The sequence below is a fragment of the Podarcis gaigeae genome (assembly GCF_964106915.1).
Source record: "Podarcis gaigeae genome assembly, chromosome: 3".
NCBI classification, from domain to species: Eukaryota; Metazoa; Chordata; class Lepidosauria; order Squamata; family Lacertidae; genus Podarcis; species Podarcis gaigeae.
Window position 1 is genome coordinate 120,388,694 of NC_139680.1, and position 27,702 is coordinate 120,416,395.

A 27,702-nucleotide genomic window follows, 5' to 3' on the forward strand; every position below is an offset into this window, starting at 1 on the left:
AACCGCTCCTCAGCATTCCGGATCCCATCCTCGTTGCCAGTTGTTGTGACGTGGAGTTATTTTATGTGACGTGAATTATTTTATGTATAATTTTTTATGAAATTATTTTATTTTCTATAATTTGTATTAAAATGTTTTATTTTATATATTTAATAATTTTTTATTTTCGATAAAATTTTAATAAAGTTTTATTTAAAAAAAAATATAAAATATTTTTGTGGTTTTATATTTTGATTTTGTTCTGTGAACTGCCCTGAGACCTCCGGGTATAAGGGCGGTATATAAATGCAATTAATAATAAAAATAATAATGCAATACACATTTTACCTTCCTTTAATAATAATAATGCCCACTTAAAGTGGGTTGCGCTATATTTCCCTACGAAGACGCTTCTCCCCTGCAGATATGAATTGCAAGGATCTGTCCCTGCAATGCACCCGGAAGCCGGCGCCGCGCGTCGATCTACTATTCTAGCTCTACGTTCCTAGCTACATTTCTAGCTCTACGATCTACTTTTCTAGCTCTACGATCTACTTTTCTAGTTCTACATTTCTAGCTCTACGTTTCAAGAAGGCAGACGCCAGCACGCACGTGACGTCACGACGCCGCGGCGCGGTCTCCGGTTTCCTAGCGACGGCGTTGCCCTGGCGACGGAGGGCGCCGGGCCTGGTGGGGCGCCGGGATGAGCTCGGAGGGCGAAGGGGGCGCCGGCGGGGCGGAGGGGTCGGAGGAGGGCGGCGAGGGCGCGGGGGGCGGAGGCGCGCGAGCCAAGGCGCCCAACCTCGCCTCCGAGGACCCGCAGGAGCGCATCGCCGCCCGGCGCCTCCGCATCGCCGCCCGCCTCGAGGCCAAGAGGAGGTGGGAACGGGGGTTCGGCTAGATCACCTCTGGGGACGCCTTCCGAGGGGGAAGGGAGGGGGAGGCATCGCGAGGGGGTCGGACTAGAGGACCTCTGGGTGTCCCTTCCGAGGGGAGGGGGAGGGGAGGCATCACGAGGGGGGGTTGGCTAGAGGACCTCTGGGAGACTCTTTCTAGGGGAGGGGGGTGGGGAGGGGAGGCATCACGAGGGGGTCCGGCTAGAGGACATCTGGGTGTCCCTTCCATGGGGAGGGGGAGGCACAATGCTGGCATCACAAGGGGGCCCCAGCTAGAGGACATCTGGGAGACCCTTTCTGGGGGGGGGAGGGGGGAGGGGAGGCATCACGAGGGGGTCCGGCTAGAGGACCTCTGGGTGTCCCTTCCATGGGGAGGGGGAGGCACAATGCTGGCATCACAAGGGGGCCCCAGCTAGAGGACATCTGGGAGACCCTTTCTGGGGGGAAGGGGGGAGGGGAGGCATCACGAGGGGGTCCGGCTAGAGGACCTCTGGGTGTCCCTTCCATGGGGAGGGGGAGGCACAATGCTGGCATCGCAAGGGGGCCCCAGCTAGAGGACATCTGGGAGACCCTTTCTGGGGGGGGGAGGGGGAGGGGAGGCATCACGAGGGGGTCCGGCTAGAGGACCTCTGGGTGTCCCTTCCATGGGGAGGGGGAGGCACAATGCTGGCATCGCAAGGGGGCCCCAGCTAGAGGACATCTGGGAGACCCTTTCTGGGGGGGGGGAGGGGGGAGGGGAGGCATCACGAGGGGGTCCGGCTAGATTACCTCTCGGAGACCCTTCCGAGGATAGGGGGAGGTTGTGACGGAGAGGGGAGGGGAGGCATCACAAGGCGGTCCAGCTAGAGGACCTCTGGGTGTCCCTTCCATGGGGAGGGGGAGACACAATGCTGGCATCACAAGGGGGCCCCAGCTAGAGGACATCTGGGAGACCCTTTCTGGGGGGGGAGGGGGGAGGGGAGGCATCACGAGGGGGTCCGGCTAGAGGACCTCTGGGTGTCCCTTCCATGGGGAGGGGGAGGCACAATGCTGGCATCACAAGGGGGCCCCAGCTAGAGGACATCTGGGAGACCCTTTCTAGGGGGGGGAGGGGGGAGGGGAGGCATCACGAGGGGGTCCGGCTAGAGGACCTCTGGGTGTCCCTTCCATGGGGAGGGGGAGGCACAATGCTGGCATCACAAGGGGGCCCCAGCTAGAGGACATCTGGGAGACCCTTTCTAGGGGGGGGAGGGGGGAGGGGAGGCATCACGAGGGGGTCCGGCTAGAGGACCTCTGGGTGTCCCTTCCATGGGGAGGGGGAGGCACAATGCTGGCATCACAAGGGGGCCCCAGCTAGAGGACATCTGGGAGACCCTTTCTAGGGGGGGAGGGGGGAGGGGAGGCATCACGAGGGGGTCCGGCTAGAGGACCTCTGGGTGTCCCTTCCATGGGGAGGGGGAGGCACAATGCTGGCATCGCAAGGTGGCCCAGCTAGAGGACCTCTGGGAGACCCTTCCGAGGACAGGGGGAGGTTGTGACGGAGAGGGGAGGGGAGGCATCACAAGGCGGTCCAGCTAGAGGACCTCTGGGTGTCCCTTCCATGGGGAGGGGGAGGCACAATGCTGGCATCACAAGGGGGCCCCAGCTAGAGGACATCTGGGAGACCCTTTCTAGGGGGGGAGGGGAGGCATCACGAGGGGGTCCGGCTAGAGGACCTCTGGGTGTCCCTTCCATGGGGAGGGGGAGGCACAATGCTGGCATCGCAAGGGGGCCCAGCTAGAGGACCTCTGGGAGACCCTTTCTAGGGGGGGGGAGGGGAGGCATCACGAGGGGGTCCGGCTAGAGGACCGCTGGGTGTCCCTTCCATGGGGAGGGGGAGGCACAATGCTGGCATCGCAAGGGGGCCCAGCTAGAGGACCTCTGGGAGACCCTTCCGAATGACAGGGGGAGGTTGTGACGGAGAGGGGAGGGGAGGCATCACAAGGCGGTCCAGCTAGAGGACCTCTGGGTGTCCCTTCCATGGGGAGGGGGAGACACAATGCTGGCATCACAAGGGGGCCCCAGCTAGAGGACATCTGGGAGACCCTTTCTGGGGGGGGGAGGGGGGAGGGGAGGCATCACGAGGGGGTCCGGCTAGAGGACCTCTGGGTGTCCCTTCCATGGGGAGGGGGAGGCACAATGCTGGCATCACAAGGGGGCCCCAGCTAGAGGACATCTGGGAGACCCTTTCTGGGGGGGGGGAGGGGAGGCATCATGAGAGGGTCCGGCTATAGGACCTCTGGGTGTCCCTTCCAAGAGGAGGGGGAGGCACAATGCTGGCATCGCAAGGGGGCCCAGCTAGAAGACCTCTGGGAGACCCTTCCGAGGACAGGGGGAGGTTGTGAGGGGGAGGGACGGGGAGGCATCGCGAAGGGGGTCCAGACAGAGGACCTCTGGGTGACCCTTCCTAGGGGTGGGGGTAGGAGAGCGGAGGCATCGCGAGGGGGTCCAGCTAGAGGACCTCTGGGAGACCCTTCCTAGGGGAGGGGGTAGGAGAGGGGAGCCATCCTGAGGGGGGTTTGGCTAGATGCCCTTCCCCAGGGAGGGGGAGGCACAATGCTGGCATCGCAAGGGGGGTCCGGCTAGAGGACATCTGGGAGACCCTTTCTAGGGGAGGGGGGAGGGGAGGGGAAGCATCACGAGGGCGTCCAGCTAGAGGATCTCTGGGTGCCCCTTCCAAGGGGAGGGGGAGGGACGGGGAGGCATCGCGAGGGGGTCTGGCTAGAGGACCTCTGGGAGACCCTTTCTAGGGGAGGGGGAGGCACAATGCTGGCATTGCAAGGGGGGTCCGGCTAGAGGACCTCTGGGAGACCCTTTCTAGGGGAGGGGGGAGGGGAGGGGAGGCATCCTGAGGGGGGTTTGGCTAGATGCCCTTCCCCAGGGAGGGGAAGGCACAATGCTGTCATCGCAAGGGGCGTCCGACTAGAGGACCTCTGGGTGCCCCTTCCAAGGGGAGGGGGACGGACGGGAAGGCATCGGGAGGGGGTCCGGACAGATGACCTCTTGGTGACCCTTCCTAGAGGAGGGGGGAGGGGAGGCATCGCGAGGGGGTCCGGCTGGAGGACCTCTGGGAGACCTTTCCGAGGGCAGGGGGAGGTTGTGAATCCTGACGCACCATTGGTGATCTGGCCACCCAGCTCTGAACCTCTCCAGGATTCCAGGGCGCTTCACAGCAGAAAAATATAAAACGAGTATATAAAATACATGATAAAGCAAAAACAAATCTGGGTCCGGCTAGAGGACCTCTGGGTGTACCTTCTGAGCGGGGAGGGAAGGGGAGGCATCGCAAGGGGGTCAGGCTAGAGGACCTCTGGGAGACCATTCCGAGTGCAGGGGGAGGTTGTGAATCCTGACGCACCTTGGGTGATCTGGCCACCCAACTCTGAACCTCTCCTCCCACAGCCCAACCCCAGACGCAGATATGGTCCCAGCATCCCACTTCTTAAGACCCCCCATGTTTCCCACCCACACCCTTTTGGGATCCCCCACGCACCACTTTCCCCCAGAGCTTCCCATCCAGAGTCACTCTGGTTTCAGGTCTGCAGATCCCCAAACGTTAGTCCAGGCACAGGGTGGGTAGACCAAGGATGAACATGCCCCTTTTTGGCTCTTTTCCAGGGAGGCCCTTGGAGAAGATCCAGATGCACATAAGCTGGTGGAAGAGGAGCAGAGTCGGAGCCACAAACAGATAGAGGACAGCAGACAGGTTAGGACTCAGCAAAGGAATCAGAGCTTTTTTGTGTACGATTTGTCTTTTTTTTATAATATTTTTTATTAATTTTCCAATTTTAACAACGAAACAACACCAAACAATGCAAACAACAACAAACACAAACACATACATACATTTTGCTTTCTTAACCTCATTTTCATAAGCCTCTTTTCTCGGACTTCCCCGTACCTTCCCCTTTTTGCATCCTAGTTTCAAAATTTTTCAGCAACCCTTTTAGCCAATTATAGTTTAACTTATTCTCCTTTCAGTTACCCTTTGAATCAAAAGATATATATAGCTGTAATTATACATCTTCCTTTCCCTTAACACTTTAACACTCCTCAATTTTATAGCAATTTTTAAGATATGCTTTAAACTTCTTCCAATCTTCCTCCACAGTCTCTTTCTCTTGGTCACGGATTCTGCCGGTCATTTCTGCCAGTCCCATAAAGTCGATCACTTTCGCCTGCCACTCTTCCAGCGTGGGTAGCTCTTGTGTCTTCCAATACTTTGCTAGAAGAATCCTTGCTGCCGTTGTGGCGTACATAAAAAAGATCTTATCCCTCCTCGACACCAATTGGCCGACCATACCCAAAAGAAATGCCTCTGGTTTCTTATGAAAAGTACATTTAAGTACTTTCTTAATTTCATTATAAATCAGTTCCCAGAAGGCCTTAATCTTTGGGCAGGTCCACCAAAGGTGGAAAAAGGTACCTTCGGTCTCATTACATTTCCAGCATTTATTATTGGGCAAATGGTAAATCTTCGCGAGCTTGGCTGGGGTCATGTACCACCTGTAAATCATTTTCATAATGTTTTCTCTTAAGGCATTACAAGCCGTAAATTTAATACCTGTGGTCCACAACTGTTCCCAGTCAGCAAACATAATGTCATGACCTAAGTCCTGTGCCCATCTAATCATGGCTGATTTCACTGTCTCATCAATTGTATTCCACTTCAACAGCAAGTTATACATCCTTGATAAATTCTTCGTATTGGGTTCTAGTAATTCAGTTTCTAATTTTGATTTTTCCACCTGGAATCCAATTTTCCTGTCTTGTTTAAAGGCCTCCATTATTTGAAAATAATGGAGCCAATCTCGTACCTTGGACTTTATCTTCTCAAAGCTCTGTAATTTAAATTCACCACTTTCTAGTTCTAAGATCTCAAAATATTTTGGCCAATTAGTTCTCATATTAAGTTTCTTCACCTCTTTAGCCTCCATTGGTGATAGCCACCTGGGCGTTTTGTTTTCCAACAAATCCTTATACCGAATCCAAACATTATATAGTGCTTTCCTGACAATATGGTTTTTAAAACCCTTGTGCACTTTAACCTTGTCATACCAGATATATGCATGCCAACCAAACATATTGTTAAAACCTTCCAAATCCAGAATGTCTGCATTTTCAAGTAGTAGCCAATCTTTCAACCAGCAGAAAGCTGCCGCTTCATAATACAGTCTTAAGTCCGGCAGGGCAAAACCCCCTCTTTCTTTTGCGTCAGTAAGTATCTTAAACTTTATTCTGGGCTTTTTGCCCTGCCAGACAAATTTAGATATATCTTTCTGCAAGTTCTTGAAACAATTTAATTTATCCACAATTTGTAGTGTCTGAAACAAAAATAACATTCTAGGCAACACATTCATTTTAATCACTGCAATTCGGCCTAACAAGGAAAGCTTCAGGCTCGACCATATCTCTAAGTCTTTCTTTATCTCTGTCCAGCACTTATCATAATTGTCTTTAAATAAATTCACATTTTTAGATGTCATATTAATTCCCAGATATTTCACTCTTTTTGCCATAGTTAATCCAGTTTCCTCTTGGAACCTCTCTCTTTCCACATTTGTTAAATTTTTCCCCAAAACCTTAGTTTTTTGCTTATTCAATTTAAATCCTGCAACCTGACCAAAAAATTCGAATTAATTCTAAAACTCTTTTTGTACTAGTGTCTGGCTCTTGTAAAGTCAAAACTAAGTCATCTGCAAAAGCCTTTTGTGTACGATTTGTCAGGACACTGACAAACTGGAACGTGTCCAGAGGAGGGCAACCAAAATGGTCAAAGGCCTGGAAACGATGCCTTATGAGGAACGGCTAAGGGAGCTGGGCATGTTTAGCCTGGAGAAGAGGAGGTTAAGGGGTGATATGATAGCCATGTTCAAATATATAAAAGGATGTCACATAGAGGAGGGAGAAAGGTTGTTTTCTGCTGCTCCAGAGAAGCGGACACGGAGCAGTGGATCCAAACTACAAGAAAGAAGATTCCACCTAAACATTAGGAAGAACTTCCTGACAGTAAGAGCTGTTTGACAGTGGAATTTGCTGCCAAGGAGTGTGGTGGAATCTCCTTCTTTGGAGGTCTTGAAGCAGAGGCTTGACAACCATATGTCAGGAGTGCTCTGGTGCTGTTTCCTGCTTGGCAGGGGGTTGGACTCGATGGCCCTTGTGGTCTCTTCCAACTATGATTCTATGATTCCCTCAAATTGCATTCAATCAGTTCACAGCACATCATGACAAAAAGAAACCCAACCCATCACTATTCAAATGAAAGACGATACAAAACAGTTTCAGAATAGCAAAAAACACATAGTAAGATAACATTGGTATCAATATACAGTGGTGACTTGGTTCTCAAACTTAGTCCGTTCCAAAACCAAAGTGTTCCAAAACCAAGGTGCACTTTCCTATAGAAAGTAATGCAAAATGTGTTAATCCGTTCCAGACTTTTAAAAGCAACCCCTAAAACAGCAATGTACATGAATTTTACTATCTAACAAGACATTGATCCATAAAATGAAAGCAATAAACAATGTACTGCAGTCACAGAATCAATCAATCAATCAGTAGCTAAACTGGGTTCAAAAAGTCACAAAAACAAAACGAAAAAAGCCGCAAAAACAAAAACACAAAATAAATAGCAAAAACAGACCTCAGTGTAACACTCAAAACGGAAGTGTGGTACTCAAGTCGGAAGCATAACACTCAAAGTGGAGCATGTTCAGCTTCCGGAAAAAGTTCGCAAACCGCAACAGTTTCTTCTGGGTTTGCAGTGTTTGGGTTCCATGTTGTTTGAGTACCAAGGCGTTTGAGAACCAGGGTACCGTTGTATCTTGATTTTTCAGTTACCAGCTAGAGCAAAGTGAAATGCCCCCTGGACTAAGTAGCCTAGCTGGCTGAAGTTAGTAGTAGCTGCAACTCTGGAGAAGGAGGTGGGGCAGGCAAGAATTGGCTGAAAAAACCTCAACTTTCAGGAGGGAACTGAACTTCAAGGTGGAAATTACGGTCACTTCATTCCTATTGCCAGGATACATCTGTATAGCACAGCTTCACAATTGCAGACCTTGCAGGGGTTTTTTAAAAAAAATTCCTAGAAGTGGTGCTGTGGGTTAAACCACGGAACCTAGGACTTGCCGATCAGAAGGTCGGCGGTTAGAATCCCCGTGACGGGGTGAGCTCCCCTTGCTCGGTCCCTGCTCCTGCCAACCCAGCAGTTCAAAAGCACGTCAAAGTGCAAGTAGATCAATAGGTACCGCTCCGGCGGGAAGGTCAACGGCATTTCCGTGCGCTGCTCTGGTTCGCCAGAAGCAGTTTAGTCCTGCTGGCCACATGACCCGGAAGCTGTACGCCGGCTCCCTCGGCCAATAAAGCGAGATGAGCACCGCAACCCCAGAGTCGGCCACGACTGGACCTAATGGTCAGGGGTCCCTTTACCTTTGTCCACATAAATCAGTCTGGTTGGTCAAAAGATACCGCCTCAATCATTTCGTGTCTGCGTTAGCTTAGAATAACCCGCTTATAATATGTTCTCTTCTCGGCTCAGAGGCTGACTAAGCTGCTGATCGATGGCACACAGCTAGTGACAAACATCCAGGTGGCAGCTGATTCTCGAGAGACACACAGGAGAGCAGAGGAAGAGGAGCTGAACCGGCAAAGGTAAGCGCTGGGCCAGAGCATCCTCTTTAACTGGGGGATATCTGGGAAAGAGGCACGAGAGATCAGAGGCAGCCAGCGGTTCCCCTTTGACCAAGGGGTCAGAAAAGACATCCACTCCCAGGTTCAACATTCTGATTCAGGCTTGAGAGAACTGCAGGTTCCAGGGTGCGTAACATGAACCTGATAAATTTCTTTGCACTAAATCAGAACGTTGGCCCATACCAAGAAGAAAGGCCTCTGGTTTCTCAATAAATGTATATTTCAACATTTTTTTTCAATTCATGAAATATGAGCAATTATAAACATGGGGTTGATAGAATATTGTATGGCAGCAAGCACCCTTTGCCTCCAGCTTATTCCCACTTTGGCTGAGTTTTCTGAAGGCTGGTTCTCGTTCGGAGGAGGCCCCCACTTCCGTGATTGCACTACCCTCAGTAGTTCAGATGCTCTCCCGCAGTTTGGCTGAGATTCCTTCACTGCAGGAATGAGATACCAGTTAATTGAGAGGGGTGGGTGTTGTGCCACACCCCTTTTGGGGGAGGGGCTTGCCACTTACACTGAACTTCATTTTTTTAAAAAAAAAATTATTGAAGATTTTGTATTACAATAGAAAGAAAGGAAAAAAGAAAAAAGGGAAAAAAACAACATAACAGAGTACAAACAATCTTCCTTCTCTTCATTATTGGACTCCCTCGCGTCTCTCACTCCTACTTTCCAAATTTATAGAACCTTAACCAGCAAATTATCACCTTGTTTCCATTCTTATTGTACACTTTTCCAATATTTTGTCCCTAACTTTGAATAATTTTATCTAGATCTTAAATCTCTAATCTTACCATAATATTTATTCAAAATCTATTTTTCTCATAAAATTCCCTCATTCTCGCAATCTTTTCACCAAGTTTTATGGTGCCCAGTTGTTTTCAAATCTCTCATCCTTCTTAACTCTCGTATAATTTACAGTACTTTTGTAAATAGTCCTTGAATTTCTTCCAGTCCTCTTCCACTGCTTCCTCTCCCAGGTCTCGAATTCTGCCAGTCATTTCTGCTAACTCCATGTAATCCATCAGTTGCATCTGCCATTCTTCCAGTGTGGGCAAATCTTGGGTTTTCCAATATTTAGCCACTTACACTGAACTTCAAAATGTCCAAAGAGCCAATGGACTACTGGGGATCAGGCCTACAGATGCACCTGATCTTCAGGAAAGTGTCTCTTTGGCACTGCTTGGTGCTTGAGCCAAAAAGAAAGACCAAGGAGGGGAGAGCAAATGACTAAGATCAGGGGTCCCCAAACTAAGGCCCGCTGGCTGGATAAGACCCAAGGGACTCGTTTATCCGGCCTGCAGCGACCCCCGCCACCCGCTCTTACTGGCGCTGCACGGCTGCCCACTTTTGGTTCGGAGGAGCACCGGAAATAGCTTGTGCGCATGCGCATGTGTTAATTTCGCATGCGCATGCATTAATTTCGCATGCGCATGCGTTATTTCTGGTGCACATCCGGGGCGGAGAAGGCCCATGCACATGCGCACAAGCTATTTCCAGGGCTCCTCCAACCCAGAAGTGCGCCGGAAATAGTGTGTGTGCACGCGTATAGGCATGCGCTCCCCTGCCCTCCGGCCCGCCACGCAATCGGCACTGGAGACACCGGCCCGAGGTAAGCTTGCCGACCCCCGATTAAGATCATTGATCTGCTGTGACTCACAGCAGCCTGCAATAGCGTCATAGATTTTCAGTCTCAGATCAGAACTGACGAGGGCTCCGCTCAAACTCGCCTTGAAGGGAACTCTCAACATCTCATCTGGCTCTTTGCAGGGTGGAGAAGCTGGAGAATGAATCCAAGGCTAACCAAGACAAGTTTAACGAGATCACTTCCAAGTGGGGAGCTACCAAGGAAAAGATCATCCCCCAGGAGCTCTGGGAAGGGCTCAATGCGCAGCAGATGCTGTGCGCACAGCTGATCGAAGAAAAGAACAAGCTCATCAGTGAGCTGCAACAGGTGGGGTTGCGCACCGGGGGGGGGGGGGAGGAGTGCATGGGGGCAGGTGCAGGTCACGGTAAGTGTGGCTGCAGAACGGTTGCTGCAGGGGCTAACCAAAACGTGTTTTGCCTTTAGAGAAAGGGGGGGATGCTAGCAGTCGACAAATAGGGCAAAGGATCTCATGCAAAAGAGCATTTCAATGTATGTATCTTTCTGCTAGTGATGGGCAAACCTGCCTCAGATCGATTTGGAATTTGTAGCAACGAGAAACGTCCTCAGGAACCATATGAACTGACCCGGATCCTGAGATCATCCTCTGAGTCCCTTTCTTCGTGTGCCTCCTCCACGAGAGGACTGGAGGGTGGCAACACGAAAAGGGGCCTTTTCTGCATTGTCTCCCCATGCTCCCCCTAGGGAGAATCATCTTGCACCTTTGTTACGTATTTTTAGGTGCCAGGCAAGAACTTGCCTCTACAGTGGTACCTCTAGATATGAACGGGATCCGTTCCGGAGCCCCATTCGCATCTAGAAGCAAACATAACTAGCGATGGCACGTCTGCACAGGCGCATCGCTTTTTGCTGCTTTTGCGCATGCGCGTGACGTCATTTTGAGCGTCTGCGATGAGCAAGCGGTGAAACCCAGAAGTAACGAGCTCCATTACTTCCGGGTTGCCATGGAGCGCAACTCGAACACACTCAACTCGAAGCGCATTTCACCCGAGGTATGATTGTATAACCAGGCCTTTGGCCTTTAACCATTTACAGATAAATCTGACCTTATGTGAGGGTTGCGTTCCTGGCTATTGCTCTACCTCTCTTTTAAATCAGAACCAGTGAAGGCGGTGAAGGTCCTGTGTGAGTGCCTGGAGGCGGTTGGAGGATGGATGGCAGCTAACAGATTGAGGTTGAATCCTGACAAGACAGAAGTACTGTTTTGGGGGGGACAGGGGGCAGGCAGGTGTGGGGGACCTCCTGGTCCTGAATGGGGTAACTGTTCCAGGTGCACAGCCAGGGAGTCATTCTGGACTCACAGTTGTCCATGGAGGCGCAGGTCAATTCTGGGTCCAGGGCGGCTGTCTCCCAGCCCCACCTGGTACAGCCTGCGGACTGTCTCGCCAGAGTGGTGCATGCTCTAGTTATCTCCCATTTGGACTACTGCAATGCACTCTACGTGGGGCTACCTTTGAAGGTGACCCAGAAACTGCAATTAATCCAGAATGCGGCAGCTAGACTGGTGACTGGAACTGGCTGCCGAGACCACAGAACACCAGTCTTGAAAGACCTACATTGTCTCCCAGTACGTTTCCGAGCACAATTCAAAGTGTTGGTGTTGACCTTTAAAGCCCTAAACGGCCTCAGTCCAGTATCCCTGAAGGAGCGTCTCCACCCCCATCGTTCAGCCCGGACACTGAGATCCAGCGCTGAGGGCCTTCTGGTGGTTCCCTCCCTGCGAGAAGCGAGGTTACAGGGAACCAGACAGAGGGGCTTCTCAGTAGTGGCTCCCGCCCTGTGGAACGCCCTCCCTTCAGATGTGAAGGAAATAAGCAGCTATCTTATCTTTAAAAGACATCTGAAGGCAGCCCCGTTCAGGGAAGTTTTTAATGTGTGACATTTTAATGTATTTTTAATCTTTGTTGGAAGCTGCCCAGAGTGGCTGGGGAAACTCAGCCAGATTGGCGGGGTATAAATAATAAATATTTTTTTTTTTTTTTCAAAATTTTTATTAGGTTTTTTTAATAAAAGAGATACAAAAATGAAAAACAGCATTGTTTGTGTCTTTACAAAATTTCATAACATCTTTGGACTTCCTCGCGTCATCCGCTCGCACTTACATTGTTCATAAAATTTTTCAAGCAAATTACCATCTTATTTGTAATCTTATAACCAATCATTACAATATAGTCTAATAATACTCATCTAATTTAGTGATGGCCAATTGTTTATAATCAAGCATCCTTCTTAGCATTCCATCAAATTACAATAATTTTGTAAATAAATCTTAAATTTCTTCCAGTCTTCTTCAATCCTTTCTTCTCCCAGGTCTCGATATAAATAATAAATAATAATAATAATTATTGTTGTTGTTATTATTATTATTGCTCAAGACTGCTAGAAGGGCCCTGCGTGAGTATCCCTACCTGTCTGATCCTGGGTTTGAGGAGGCCTATCTCCACCTACCCCACATCTTGCTTAGTGGGCTCTGGGAATGGTTCCAGGGGCCTCGGACCCTGCAGTCGCTGCCCCAGAGGCCTCGTGTGACCTTCCCAGAGCCTGTTAAACAAGGCTTTAAAAGCTCTCCGTGAGTCCCACCCCCTTGCTTTCCCTTTATTCCCTTTATGTAATTTCCCGCAATCTGCGTAATGTTGCAGTTGTGTGCGTAAAATCAGCTTAAGAGGAGTTATCAGTCACAAACCGCCCTGTGGTCTTAGGATGAAGTAAATGAAATCCACCTGCCTTCGTAGTGTGAAGATGACGGGGTGGAATCCAAAAGTAAGGCATGAACCTGGCCTCCTTGCCTGTTTTTTCCCTCCAGGAGCTGAAAAGCAAAGATGACCAGTATGTGAAGGATCTCAGGAAGCAGTCAGAAGACATTAACCTGCTCCTGGAGCGGATGGAGGAGCAGATCAGAAACCTCATAAAAAACTACCGCCGAGAGCTCCTGCAGATTGAGGTACCGGTCTCTCCTCCCGTGCCCTGAAGCTTCTCACCAGCAGAAGGCGATTCTTTCTTGCTTGTGTATATGCAGCAAAGAAAAAAAAAAAGACAGTCAAACTAAGATGAAAGCAGCATTGGGCATCGGCAAGCAAATGTATTTAAATTCTGTTTATCTTTGTTTATTTTATGTATTTCATGTATCCAAGGCAGCTAGCAAAAAAAAAAAATTAGAATTAGACTGACAATATGAAATAAAACAATTTAAAAATGCAGAGCTGAGGATCCTCTTCTTGCTTTCGGCACTGCCTTTGAAAATCCCAATAATTGAACAGTTGCAGACGTTGCTCAACAAATTCGTTTGACAAAACACAATAGCAAGAAACACATCCAAAGAGTTAGTGGCTTTGGAGTCCCAAACCTAAGCTGTTGTGATCAGACTATTAGTCTATTAGCCAGGGAGATACTGTGGTTTGGACATACCCAAGTCTCACAGGGTAGGAGAACGTGGGCGGGCAGGTGTTAAATGAATGGATCTGGGGAAAGAAATCAAAATTCAGTGACTCCAAACTCCGAGAAGTAATGAAGACGATCTGGAGTCTTCTTAGAAGGTCCCTAATTTATCCTCCTCCCCTACTTCGGAGTACTACTCATTTGCTACTTTAGGGGTAAATATGAGCTCTGCAGAATCTGTGATTTTGTTGTGATTCCTGCACTTTCAGGGGTTGGGCTAGATGAGCTTTGGGTGTCCCAGCTTTTCAGCTCTGTGATTCTGAGTCCTGGCTCACGTGGGACTCTGCTGACTTCCCTTCCGCACATAGATTGGGGGCTGCTCAAGCCACATCTCTCTCTTTTCCCCCCTAGAAAGCCTTTGAATTAGAGCGCCGTGAACTCCTCACGAGCAACAAGAAGAAATGGGAACAGGCCATGCAGTTGCTCAACCGCCAAGAGGTAAGGAAGCAGGGCCATGTGCCTGCAGGAAAGGCAGAGAAGCAGCCCCCTCCCAGGAAGGAAAAGAAGGAAAAGTCAGGAACATGCCTGGAGGAGACACACAGCCCTTGAGACAAACCTCTCCGGGTGTTTTCCTTGTGAAGCGCAGCCCGGGATGTTCATAAATCTTCAGTCCCTGTGTGCACCAGCGACACATATCCGAAGATATGTGCACACTCTATATCAGCAGAGTATAGCAGAAATGATGTGGAGCTTAGGTGTGGTGTTCTAAGTAATTTATTAAGCAATATATATATGGGAAGGTACGCGGGTGGCGCTGTGGGTTAAACCACGGAGCCTAGGGCTTGCCGATCGGAAGGTCGGTGGTTTGAATCCCTGTGACGGGGTGAGCTCCCATTGCTCGGTCCTTGCTCCTGCCAACCTAGCAGTTCAAAAAGACTTCCGGCGGGAAGGTAAACGGCGTTTCCGTGCGCTGCTCTGGTTCGCCAGGAGCGGCTTAGTCATGCTGGCCACATGACCCGGAAGCTGTACACCGGCTCCCTCGGCCAATAAAGCGAGATGAGCGCCGCAACCCCAGAGTCATCCGCGACCGGACCTAATGGTCAGGGGTCCCTTTACCTAATATAGAGGAAGATAAACGGCGTTTCCATGCGCTGCTCTGGTTCACCAGAAGCGGATTATTCATTGTAGAGCAGGAAGGTGGCCACCTGACCTGAAGGCCTTAGCTGAGATTCCTGCATTGCAGGGAGTTGGACTAGATGACCCTCAGGGTCCCTTCCCGCTCTACAATTCTATGCTTCTATAATATGCTTCCTTATTTTGTTTTTGTTTTTGGTGGGGTAGAGGGCTGGTTGAGATGGATAACATGAGACCACAACCAAATCTCTCCCTTAGTTTGACTTCCGGGTAGCTGCGACCATCTGCGTTGTGAGCATGCTTTGTGACTGTAATGTTTCTAGGGGTTGCTCGTGCGTAAGTTGCCACCACTCCCGGCTAGGTTGCCTGGTTGAACCCTTTCTGTCTGGACAGCCCTTCACTTCGTGGCTGTCTCAGTCGCTGGCAGAATCCGTCAGTGGGCGTTTCTTGAACTTCTTCCAGCAAAGAAGTTCTTTGACGCCTAGTCTCCTACTCTCCCTGCGCGGAAGTCTTCTGTGCAGGGAGGGTGTGGGCAGCGGAGCACCCGCGCTCTCCCCGCTGGTCTCCGGCGAAGAGTCCTGGAGCCTCCTCTCCGATTCCCCCATCTGCCCCCCTTCTCCACTGGTGTTATGCTGATTTCCTTCCCCAGCAGATGGGCTGCCTCTCTCCCTACTGGGACCCTCTCCGGCATCCCTCTGGAGCCTTCCCTCCGCCTCTGGCTCCGATGGCAGTTCCCTGACAGTGACCATCTATGGTGAAAAGCGGTCTATAAATATTAGAATCATAGAGCCGGAAGGGACCCTGTGGGTCATCTAGTCCAACCCCCTGAAATGCAGGAATCTCAGCTAATGCATCCATGACAAGTGGCCATCCAACCTCTACTCACAAACCTCCAAGGAAGAAGAAATCTATCAGAAGGTGACCACAAGCTTTGCTGGGCTCAGAAATGAGCTTCAGAGTATCCACTTAGCAAAACCAGAGGGACGCATGCTTAAGAGCTGCCCCCTCGGAAGCCGGGAGTGTGGGGCAAAAGCCCACCGTTTCATGGGCCTTGACCCAATCTCTTCAAATGCAGGGAGAAGCAGCCCCTTTGTTTTGCAAGGATATGCTTTGATGGGCTACTCAGAGGGGTTTGGGAGCTGTTTACCGATTCCGGGGCAAAGAGCTGTCTTCGTTTCCAAGCCAGAGCAGCGGAAACAGGGGCCAGTTCCCCCGACTCTTAACTGGGACCTTGGCCACCCTCTCTCTCTCTGCCTTTTGCTCTAGCTGGATTTCATGATGGCCCGCCTGAAGAAGGTGGAGGAATATGAGCGTGAGCTGAACCAGCTGCGGGTGCAAGACGCCGAGGAGTACAACGTGATCAAGATCAAGTTGGAGCATGACGTGCAGGTATGGAGCAAGAATAGGCCCCCTCGTCGGGTGCCAGTGTCGTGGGGACCCTGCGAGCCCTTGCTCTGAGGCACAGTGGGAAGGCAGCGATGTCACTTCTGCAGCGATCCCCTCATGGATTCTCCTCATTTCATTTGGGGCATCTGCAGGAAGCTTAAATGGCAGATTTCAGGGATAATGATAATAATAATTTATTATTTATATACCGCCCACCTGGCTGAGTTTCCCCAACCACTCTGGGCGGCTCACAATCAAGTGTTAAAAACAATACAGCATTAAATATTAAAAACTTCCCTGAACAGGGCTGGCTTCAGATGTCTTTTAAAGGTAAGATAGCTGCTTATTTCCTTGACACCTGGTGGGACGGCGTTCCACAGGGTGGGTGCCACTGCCGAGAAGGCCCTCTGCCTGGTTCCCTGTAACCTCACTTCTTGCAATGAGGGAACTGCCAGAAGGCCCTTGGCGCTGGACCTCAGTGTCCGGGCTGAACGATGTGGATGGAGACGCTCCTTCAGGTATACTGGACCGAGGCTGTTTAGGGCTTTGAAGGTCAGCACCAACACTTTGAATTGTGCTCGGAAACGTACTGGGAGCCAATGCAGATCTCTCAGGACCAGTGTTATATGGTCTCGGCGGCCGCTCCCAGTCCCCAGTCTAGCTGCCGCATTCTGGATTAATTGCAGTTTCCGGGTCACCTTCAAAGGTAGCCCCACGTAGAGCCCATTGCAGTAGTCCAGGGAATGCTAATGTGATTGCAAAGAAGGCTGGGAGACAAAAATCACCTGGGGGCGTACAATTTCGGGGTCCCTTCTTAGCTTCCCAGACCAGGACGAGGGCTGTGATGCCCCAAGTGTTCCTCTTAATTCAAGAACCATTCTGGGGACCATCAAGATCCTTGTTTCAATTGCAACCTGAATGATTTCGTCTCATCCTCTGCACATAATTTCCCCCTCTCCCCGTTCTTGGCTTTTTACCCCTTGCTCAGTGTCAGATGTCGGTGGTGGTTGCTTGTGAGTAACCAGGCAGGACTCCGACCTGTCTTTAACAGGTTTTATTTTGGTGCAAAAACTATTTACAGTGCAGAACCATCAGTTCATGGCTGCCTCAATCGCTAGCAGAATCCGGGAGTGGTCGTTTCCGGTTCCTCCCCCAGCAGAAGAGCTTAGTCACCCCCAGCCTTTTCCTTCCTTCTTTGCGCTTTACACCTCTGTGCAAGGTGGGCGACGGAAGAGGCGTGCTTTCCTCCTGACCGGCTTGGCAAAGAGCGGTGCTGAGGCTCCCAGCAGCATCCTCTTGTCCCTTCCCCTCTTCCCCACTGGAGATGTGGCTTTCCCCACTGCAGAAATAGGAACTGCTTCTCAAGATTTTTAGAGGTTCCCTATATCCCAACTGCCCCTCTGCCTCCCTTCCCTGTTCCAATGGCAGTCCCCTGACACTCGATCCCCCGCCTAGTTTCTTGGTTTCTGATAAGGGACATCAATGGCTGTGTCTGTTTGCTTTGGGGATGGGGGTGTGTGTTAGGGGGTGCCATCTTGATTTGCCGTGAGTGTAGTCAGCAGCTGCCCTGTTCACAAGCGACCCAAAGACAAGATAGGCATGTCATGTCATGTCAAGCCGCAAAGCCGGTCTCCTCTGGAGCAAGTCCACGAGGGGGATTTGCAGCATGGCCTCTGCTTATTCTTCATTTCCTCTCCTCTTTGGGTGCCAGATCCTGGAGCAGCAACTCCAGCAAATGAAAGCCATCTACCAACTGAACCAGGAGAAGCTGGAGTACAACTTCCAGGTCCTGAAGAAACGGGATGAGGAGAACACCATCATCAAATCCCAACAGAAGAGGAAGCTGAATCGGTAAAGGAGCCTTCCCCTTCTTCCCTTCCCACAGCCTGGGATTTAAGCACACCAAATTCTCTGCTGGATCGTGGCCTTAGTATGGATGCTATCCTGCCCCTTGTCCTCAGAGAAGTTTCTGGGCAGTCGATGCAGGATGTGCGACGTGCCTCTGAAGCAAGAGTCAACACCATGAAATACATATATACTGTATTTTTCGCTCTATAAGACTCACCAAACCACAAGGCGCACCTAGTTTTTGGAGGAGGAAAACAAGAAAAAAAATACTCTGAATCTCAGAAGTCAGAACAGCAAGAGGGATCGCTGCGCAGTGAAAGCAGCAATCCCTCTTGCTGTTCTGGCTTCTGGGATAGCTGCGCAGCCTGCATTCGCTCCATAAGGCGCACACACATTTCCCCTTACTTTTTAGGAGGGGAAAAGTGAGTCTTATAGAGCAAAAAATACGGTATATGTGTGTGTGTATCATATATATATCATATTTTTCGCTCCATAAGACGTAGCTGACCATAAGACGCACCTAGTTTTTAGAGGAGGAAAACAAGAAAAAAAATATTCTGAACGAAACAGTAGATGTATGATTTTTGTGGTTCATGCTGTGGCCACAGACATGTGATCTGATGGTGAATTTGGGGTGACCCAATGCAAAAATCCTGGGGATCCATGGGCTTTTACCTCTCCCCTCCCAGGCAGCCTCCACTATCGTCCCTTATCTCTCTTCTGATCCCACTGATCAGCTGTTTCCTTTCAACACTCCCTTCCCTCTTATTTGCCTTAGTGTCTTTTCCTTAGCTGGAGCAGTTTTTTGCTCCTCCTTTTCTTCTAATTTCTGTCCTTATTGCTTTAGTCTTCCTATCTCCTCTCCTTGCAAGTTTGCTGTCTATACCTCAACCCTCCCAGGCAGCCTCCTTTATCTCTAGTGTCCCTTATCTCCCTCCCAATCGCTTGCCGATCAGCAGCTTTGTTTCAACACCCACTTCCCTCTTTAAAAAAAAACAACAACATGATCTGCTTTTCGCTCCTGGGCAGTTCGGCTCCAGGGACCACGCATTCGCTCCATAAGACGCACAGACAGTTCCCCTTACTTTTTAGGAAGAAAAAAGTGTCTCTTACGGAGTGAAAAATACGGTATACACCTTCTCTTCTGCTGGGGCCCTTACCACCCTCAGGTCTCGGTGGGTTCCTGGGTCCGCTCTTCCTTTTCGTAAGCTGAGCTACCCCTCTTCTCTCCGCCTTCAGGTTGCACGATATCCTGAACAACCTGCGCCTCAAGTTTGCCAGGCAGATCAAGCAGTACCGCGAGGAGAACATGGCTCTGACGGCTGACTACAAACGGATTGTGCAGCAGTTCAAGGACCTGCAGAGGACCATGAGGTAGGGCTGCACTGGGGCAGCAGAGCTCGTGTGCAGGCAAAAACTGTTGCCCCTTAGCTGCAACAGTCCGAACCAGGGTTCAGCGGGACCGTTCGCGAGTCAGAAGAAGGGCCGAGGCTCAAAGCAGCTTGGGGGAGGAGGCGGGTTCTGTTTTGAGTCCTTCCTGCTCAGCCCAGGTGCAGACAAAAACGATCCCAGCTCTGAGAGGCTGATTCAAAACTGGGGCGCAGGAAGCTGCCTCCCTGCCAGATTTGGCCTGATCAGGATCTGGCCTGGGGAGCCGAAAGTGTTCCCTGTCAGCTTCGCCTTTGATCCAGTGCCAACGACTGGGCTCAGCCTCTTTAGCCCCGGTGCCCCGATTGGGCCAGGTGAGCTGGGAAGCACTTCCAGACCTTCCACTCAGGAAAAGAGGTCTAAGTGCAACGGACTCGCAACTTTGAGCTGTGAGCACCAAACTCAGCACCGCAGTCAGCAGAGCACAGCTGAGTATGAATCACACAAACGACAGCTCTGAAGCTTAACTTCTTTATTCTGTTGCAGCTACTGCAAACTAAAATAAACTATGCAGTGGTACCTCGGGTTACAGACGCTTCAGGTTACATACACTTCAGGTTACAGACTCCACTAACCCAGAAATAGTACCTTGGGTTAAGAACTTTACTTCAGGATGAGAACAGAAATCGTGTGGTGGCGGCAGCGGGAGGCCCCATTAGCTAAAGTGGTGCTTCAGGTTAAGAACAGTTTCAGGTTAAGAACAGACCTGCGGAACGAATTAAGTACTTAAAAACTAACGGAGGCTACTGGACTGCATGAGTGTTACAGATCGTTATGCAGTCATCTTATCTCTACACAGATAACGCTCAGACTCCCACAGAGTCGGGCAGGAGCGGAAGAAGCAATGAGTAGACTCTGTCCCCTCCTTGCAGAATGATTCTTGCAATGGGAGGGGAGAAATATCCACATTCCCCACCCCTGGCCTACACTGGCAACAGCTCCGCAGGGTTTCAGACAGAGTGTATCTTCCAGCCCTTGCTTAAGATGCCGCTGGAGATTGACCAGGGACCTCCCACATGCGAGGCAGGTGCCTTCTACCATCACAGCGGTTGACTAAAGATGGATAAAGGGAGAATGATTTGCCCAAGGCCACCCCTTGGACTCCACGAGGGAGTGGGAATTTAAGAGGTGGATTTCACATCACTTCCAGGCGTTCCCACCTTGAGTGAGATAGCTCCGGGCTTCACTGACTGATCCAGCACATCAGGAGCCAGAAAGGAAACTTCCTTCATGCTTTGATGCTTTGGCTTGGCTCTGATGTGCTCTAGTCCATGGGTAGGCAACCTAAGGCCCGGGGGCCAGATCCAGCCCAATCGCCTTCTAAATCCGGCCCGCAGATGGTCCAGGAATCAGTGTGTTTTTACATGAGTAGAATGCTTCCTTTTATTTAAAGTGCATCTCTGGGTTATTTGTGGGGCATAGAAATTCGTTCATTTCCCCCCTCAAAATATAGTCCGGCCCCCCACAAGGTCTGAGGGACAGTGGACCGGCCCCCTGCTGAAAAAAGTTTGCTGACCCCTGCTCTAGTCTCTGTCTGGATGATACGTAAGAAAACATTGGTGTGTATTATTATTATTTGAAAAAAAGTATATGACAGGCAATGTACAAAACGCCCTTTTTATGCTGGCTGTTTGTACACATTTAACAACATTGGAAGACAATGCGTAGCCAGAGGGCAGCTGTCAGGGAACTGCCATCGCAACTAGCGGAGGAGGCGAGGCTCCACAGCGATGCTGGAGAGGGGCCAAGCAGGGAGAGAAGCAGGTCTCCAGCTGGGGAAGATAATCAGCGCTACACCAGGGATAGAGGGGGGGCCGATGGGGGAAGCAGAGAGGAGGCTCCAGGACTCTTTGCAGGAGACCAGCGAGGAGAGCACAGGTCCTCTGCTGCCCACACCCACCCTGCGCAGAAGACTTCCGCGCAGGGAAAGTAGGCGGCGACCTGGCGTCAAAGAGCTTCTTTGCTGGAAGAGGTTCAAGAAACGCCCACTGACGGATTCTGCCAGTGACTGAACAGCCACGGAGTGGATGGCTGTCCAGCGAGAAACGGTTTAACCAGGCAACGTAGCCCAGAGAGGCGGTAACTTAGGCACAAGCAACCTCTAAAGCCATTACAGCAGCATAAGTCAACAGACAGGCTGAAACTGAATGCAAAAATATGGAGATGACACTGAAGGATTCTGAGTGTGTAGCGACTCATGTTCTGGACAGTTGCTGATGCATTGCGACGGCTGCTTTGCTGAATATTTGGTGGCTCTTATTGCCCAGGAACCCACAGCGCTCCACACCAAAACAGGCTTGCAAAACCAGCCCTCAGGTTTCGCCCTTGCTAATACATAAGAAGGAACAGAAAGAGCTGTCCGACAGCGAAACAGTCGGGAGGTTGGAAACTCTCCTTCCTCGGGATGTTTTAAAGCAGAGGTTGGATGGCCATCTGCCATGGATGCTTCAGCTGAGATTCCTGCATTGCTGGGGGTTGGACTAGATGACCCTTGGAGGTCCGTTATAACTCTTCCATTCTATGATTCTGTGTGCTAGTATGCAGGCCTGAGCTCAGATCCAGTTTGGAAATCATAGAATGGTAGAGTTGGAAGGGACCGTGGGGGTTATCTAGTCCAACCCCCTGCAATGCAGGAATCATTTTGTCCAACATGGCTTCCAACCCTGAGGTTTAGAATTAACTTGATCCCCTCCCCCTTTTAGAATCACTGGACACAGTATATCATCCTTAAGACTAGTAATAATAATTCTATCTGAACTTGGCAGTTTCTTGCTATATGAAAGGTCTCCCTTATGGAAGGTTCTTTTAAAGAGAGCCAGGGGGGCATAGTGGTTAGGATGCAGGGTTCAAATCCCCACTTGGCTATGAAACTCAATGGGTGACTTTGGGGAAGCCATTTGCCTTTCGGCCTAGCCTACCTCTCAGGGTTGTTGAGAAGGGAAGAGAAACATGTGCAGCTGGGGACATAGATGCAATCAATCTATCAATTAAATAAGTGAAAACATATTATGCGGGGTGGGGAACCCCAACTACACACAGTGCAATTCATAAAAGGCAAATACGAAATAAAAATATTGGGCTAGCTGAGCCAGAGGGAGCTGGATGAGACTGCAGGATTGCACGCTAAAGTTGTTAGCAAAGCTGTTACCATAAGTCATAGAATCATAGAATCATAGAGTTGGAAGAGACCACAAGGGCCATTGAGTCCAACCCCTGCCAAGCAGGAAACACCATCAGAGCACTCCTGACATATGGTTGTCAAGCCTCTGCTTAAAGACCTCCAAAGAAGGAGACTCCACCACACTCCTTGGCAGCAGATTCCACTGTCGAACAGCTCTTACTGTCAGGAAGTTCTTCCTAATGTTTAGGTGGAATCTTCTTTCTTGTAGTTTGGATCCATTGCTCCGTGTCCGCTTCTCTGGAGCAGCAGAAAACAACCTTTCTCCCTCCTCTATGTGACATCCTTTTATATATTTGAACATGGCTATCATATCACCCCTTAACCTCCTCTTCTCCAGGCTAAACATGCCCAGCTCCCTTAGCTCTTCTTTTCCCCTTTCTCCTTCTGTGACGGAACTCCTACTTGGGGACTTCCCTGGCTTTTTCTGGCCCATGTAGGACCAGTCTGGATAGTTAGCCTTGGTGAAGACTTGACATTTTTGAGTTTCTGCTGAAATGAGGCTGCATTTTAATGTTGTGTTTTAACCTTGTTTTTGATTTGTATTTCAATCAACTTGTTTTATATTTGGTGTTAGCCGCCCTGAGCCCACTCTTGGCTGGGGAGGGCGGGGTATAAATATAATAATAATAATAATAATAATAATAATAATAATAATAATAATAATAATAATAATAATGATGATGATGATGATGATGATACTATTGCCTCATGCTCCACCTTTCACCTTCAACGCAGGCACTTTGCCATTGTGGATGCTGAGCACTTCCTGGACGTGTGGCTGATGAACGAGGAGGAGGCCAAGGGCCTGATCCGCAAGGTCTTCAGCGCCGACCGCGTCATCCACGCCCAACAACTGGGGTTACAGTGGATCGAGCCAGACAGCTGGTTCCTGCACAATGTGGGTCCCATCGTGCACAGCAAGAAGATGAAGTCAGCCAGCGAATTGGCCAGGGAGGTGATTGCGCCAGAAAGTAAGCAAGGCTGTCTCTCAACCCCACCCCACCCCCACCCCTCTGCTGCTTGGGAACATAGGCGTAAAGGTAAAGGGACCCCTGACCGTTAGGTCCAGTCGTGGCCGACTCTGGGGTTGCGGCACTCATCTTGCTTTACTGGCCGAGGGAACCGGCAAACAGCTTCCGGGTCATGTGGCCAGGAGGACTAAGCCGCTTCTGGCGAACCAGAGCAGCACACGGAAACGCCGTTTACCTTCCCGCCGGAGTGGTACCTATTTATCTACTTGCACTTTGACGTGCTTTTGAACTGCTAGTTTGGCAGGAGCAGGGACCGAGCAATGGGAGCTCACTCCATCGCAGGGATTCGAACCACCGACCTTCTGATCGGCAAGCACTAGGCTCTGTGGTTTAACCCACAGCGCCACCCGCGTCCCTTAACATAGGCACAGGAAGGTGCCTTAATCAGACCATCAGCCCACCTGGTTCAGTGTTGTCCACACTGACTGTCAGCAGCTGTCCAGAGTTTCAAACAGGGATGCTCTCCCAGCCCCCGGGGATCTGGAGGATGGAATCAGGGTCCTTTTGCCTTGAAGGCTGAGGCTCTGCCCCAGGGCAAGACCCCTTCCCTCTTTTTCCATGTAGGTCTGTATTTTGCTCCAGAGCCCTTGTGGCCAAGCCTACAGCGAGGGAATCCCCGAGTCCTCCGATAGGGGCAAGTTGTGCAGTTTGAAGCCATTGGCATAAAGGTGCTTTTGCACATACAGTGGTACCTCAGGTTACATACGCTTCAGGTTACATACACTTCAGGTTACAGACTCTGCTAACCCAGAAATAGTGCTTCAGGTTAAGAACTTTGCTTCAGGGTGAGAACAGAAATTGTGCTCTGGTGGCACGGCCGCAGCAGGAGGCCCCATTAACTAAAGTGGTGCTTCAGGTTAAGAACAGTTTCAGGTTAAGTACGGACCTCCGGAACGAATTAAGTACTTAACCCGAGGTACCACTGTATAGTTCTTCTTCCATCAGTACAAGTTTTCAACAAATATTAGGATTCCTTTGGCAAGGAACGAACGGGCAGGATGGGAGGCCATTCCATGGTGATTATTTTTTCCTGGAAATAAGGGATAGAAAGTTGCCTTTTTTCAAAAACCAAAGCAGGACCTGGGATTTTGGGAAAGCTGGATTTTCCCATCATGTTATTATTATTTTTTATTTCAAAATATACAAATAATGCATAGATAACAAATACATACATTGATAACTTCTATATGAATCAAATAATAATGACCAAATCAAATAATATCAAACTCAGTGAACAAAAACCTTACATCTCTACATATATTCAAGAAAAGGAAAAAGGAAACAGGAAAGGAAAAAGACCACTAAAATAATGACAAGAACACACACTTTCTAAAAATGAAACAGAAAAACAAAGAACACACACACATGCAAAAATCATTATGTTTCTTTTGTTAGATGTTATTCAGTGATTTTCCCATCCAGTTAATCCCAAATTTGCCCTGTGGAAAACCAAATTAATTGATATGCAGGTTATGAAAATCTATAGATGTGCCCGGTTTTGCACAGTTCATTTTACTGCTAAGCAGTGGGAGGGGCATGGAGTTCTGTTAAGAGCGCTTAAGCCCCTCCATGTGACCAAGCCATCACTAGAAACCATCCTCTGCTCATCCCTGTTTCCTGCCTTGAGTTTGTCAGGTGCTACCCATATGTCTTCATAAAGCAGAATTGTAGAAACATAGAAGGGTACCCCCAAAGGTCATCCAGTCCAACCCCCTGCAATGCAGGAATTTGAACTAAAAAAAATGAGAGGCACAAATACAAGATTGGGCAAAAAAAAATGAGAGGCACAAATACAAGATGGGTGACACCTGGCTTGAGAGCAGTACATGTGAAAAGGATCTAGGAGTCTTGGTTGACCACAAACTTGACATGAGCCAACAGTGTGACGCGGCAGCTAAAAAAGCCAATGCAATTCTGGGCTGCATCAATAGGAGTATAGCATCTAGATCAAGGGAAGTAATAGTGCCACTGTATTCTGCTCTGGTCAGACCTCACCTGGAGTACTGTGTCCAGTTCTGGGCACCACAGTTCAAGAAGGACACTGACAAACTGGAACGTGTCCAGAGGAGGGCAACCAAAATGGTCAAAGGCCTGGAAACGATGCCTTAGGAGGAACGGCTAAGAGAGCTGGGCATGTTTAGCCTGGAGAAGAGGAGGTTAAGGGGTGATATGATAGCCATGTTCAAATATATAAAAGGATGTCACATAGAGGAGGGAGAAAGGTTGTTTTCTGCTGCTCCAGAGAAGCGGACACGGAGCAGTGGATCCAAACTACAAGAAAGAAGATTCCTCCTAAACATTAGGAAGAACTTCCTGACAGTAAGAGCTGTTTGACAGTGGAATTTGCTGCCAAGGAGTGTGGTGGAGTCTCCTTCTTTGGAGGTCTTTAAGCAGAGGCTTGACAACCATATGTCAGGAGTGCGCAGATGGGGTTTCCCTCTTGGCAGGGGGTTGGACTCGATGGCCCTTGTGGTCTCTTCCAACTCTATGATTCTATGATTCTATGATCAATTACAGTTCACCATCCAATGTCTGCTTCAAAACCTCCAAGGAAGGAGAGTCCACAACCTCCCGGGGTAAACCGTTCCATGGCTACAGTAATTACAGTAAAGCAATTAAGAAAATATAATAATTAGGGTAAAGTAATTAAGGCTGAGATAGTGCCTCAGCTCTTTCCAGACAGCTTGCTGTGGGGCTTAGCTGTACCTCTTTGTTGCTTAAATCATTAAGGAACGCACCTCTTTGTTGCCGAAATCAGCGTGCGGAGGGCAATCAGCAATTCTCCTGGGTGGCTGGGTTTGCGCCTCTCTTTTTTATTATTATTTGATTTTAGAAAGTATAAATATACAACAACAAAAAATTCCGAATCGAAATATCGAGATCACTCTGAATCTCCTGACTTCCCGCCATCCCTTCCATAGGTCCTAATGATATTATTTACAACTGCATATCAGTACGTATCCAATTTTTTAATCCTTCTAAACTGTGCATACTTTCCATTACTTTACAAGTGTGGTTAAAATCCTGCTAATGTTTTAACCTGCTTACAGTGGTCTCGTGAGTAAATTATAAATTTCCCCCATTCCTTGCTAAAGTCCTTGTCTTCTTGATTTCTGAGCTTCCCAGTTAGTTTTGTCCATCAACTTGGCTCGCCGTTCGGTTTGCGCCTCTCTTTATCCCCGCTTCCGGGCATCGCTCTTCCCTTCAGCCAGCAAGTCTCTCATGTTGGAGGGCGGCTTCCGAGATGAGAAGGAAAGCGTCCCAGACGAGGACCGCCAGGGGCCTGAAGGCGCAGAGCCAGAGGTCAAGGCGCTTTGGTCCATCTCCACCAAGACGATCAAGCACATCCTGGAGCTCCTGTGCGATGAGTCGGTGAGCTGAAGCGGGGTGGGGGGCAGGCAGGCGGGGTGCCATGGTGGCTGGACTTGCCCTGCCCTGCCAGCAGGGCCTCGCAGAGCCAGGCAGAGGCCTGGGCCAGGTAGATAATGTGTCCCCCGCTTTTTTTTACCCTGAAGTCTTATAAATAAATAAGTATATAACATAATTTTTTTACAATGTATTATAATTTTAAATACATTTTATAATAAATACATTATTCATTTTAAAATGTATTCTACAATTTTCAGTAGTTCAATAATGTATTTAAAAATCTATTTAATTATACCGGTAATTAAAACTTCTCCATCTTCTTATTCTACTCTTAAAAAAGACGTATGCTTGTGAGAAACCCACTATTGCTCATAAGCCACTATTTCTTTAAAAAACATGGTTTCCACCAAATCTTATCCTTATTGAGCTATATATATGTACTCCTCGGGTGTAAGTAATATTCCTGGCCTAGTCAACCAAAATTTAAACAAATGACCACATCATCAATTTTTCATCCTTTTTTAAAAAAAAAAATAGTGATAAGAAAGCCAGCACACTTTAAGGTACGTGTGGTTTAAATTTTTGGCAAACGAGATTTCAAACAAAAACTTGCCAACTTTTAACAGCATGAAAAACGTGGTCCACCATCACGTTTGCGGCGTGCTGGCTGCTGAAGCCTCTGCGGAGCCGATCACAGGTCCC

The 27,702-nt window shown here is 49.3% G+C and overlaps 1 protein-coding gene across 1 annotated transcript in view; it reads left to right on the plus strand.

Annotated features, from left to right (window-relative positions):
- Window positions 1-667: 667 nt before the first annotated feature.
- The window catches only part of DRC1 (dynein regulatory complex subunit 1), a 33,904-nt gene continuing 6,869 nt past the window's right edge, over window positions 668-27,702 (plus strand). Inside the window, exons 1-11 of the mRNA XM_083733309.1 lie at window positions 668-858; window positions 4,512-4,599; window positions 8,428-8,540; window positions 10,353-10,536; window positions 13,052-13,189; window positions 14,035-14,121; window positions 16,024-16,146; window positions 17,855-17,994; window positions 19,231-19,365; window positions 23,336-23,571; window positions 26,840-27,003. Of these exons, the coding sequence (XP_083589435.1) occupies window positions 683-858; window positions 4,512-4,599; window positions 8,428-8,540; window positions 10,353-10,536; window positions 13,052-13,189; window positions 14,035-14,121; window positions 16,024-16,146; window positions 17,855-17,994; window positions 19,231-19,365; window positions 23,336-23,571; window positions 26,840-27,003 (1,584 nt within the window). The 5' untranslated portion in view covers window positions 668-682. The remainder of the gene's footprint in view (window positions 859-4,511; window positions 4,600-8,427; window positions 8,541-10,352; window positions 10,537-13,051; window positions 13,190-14,034; window positions 14,122-16,023; window positions 16,147-17,854; window positions 17,995-19,230; window positions 19,366-23,335; window positions 23,572-26,839; window positions 27,004-27,702) is intronic.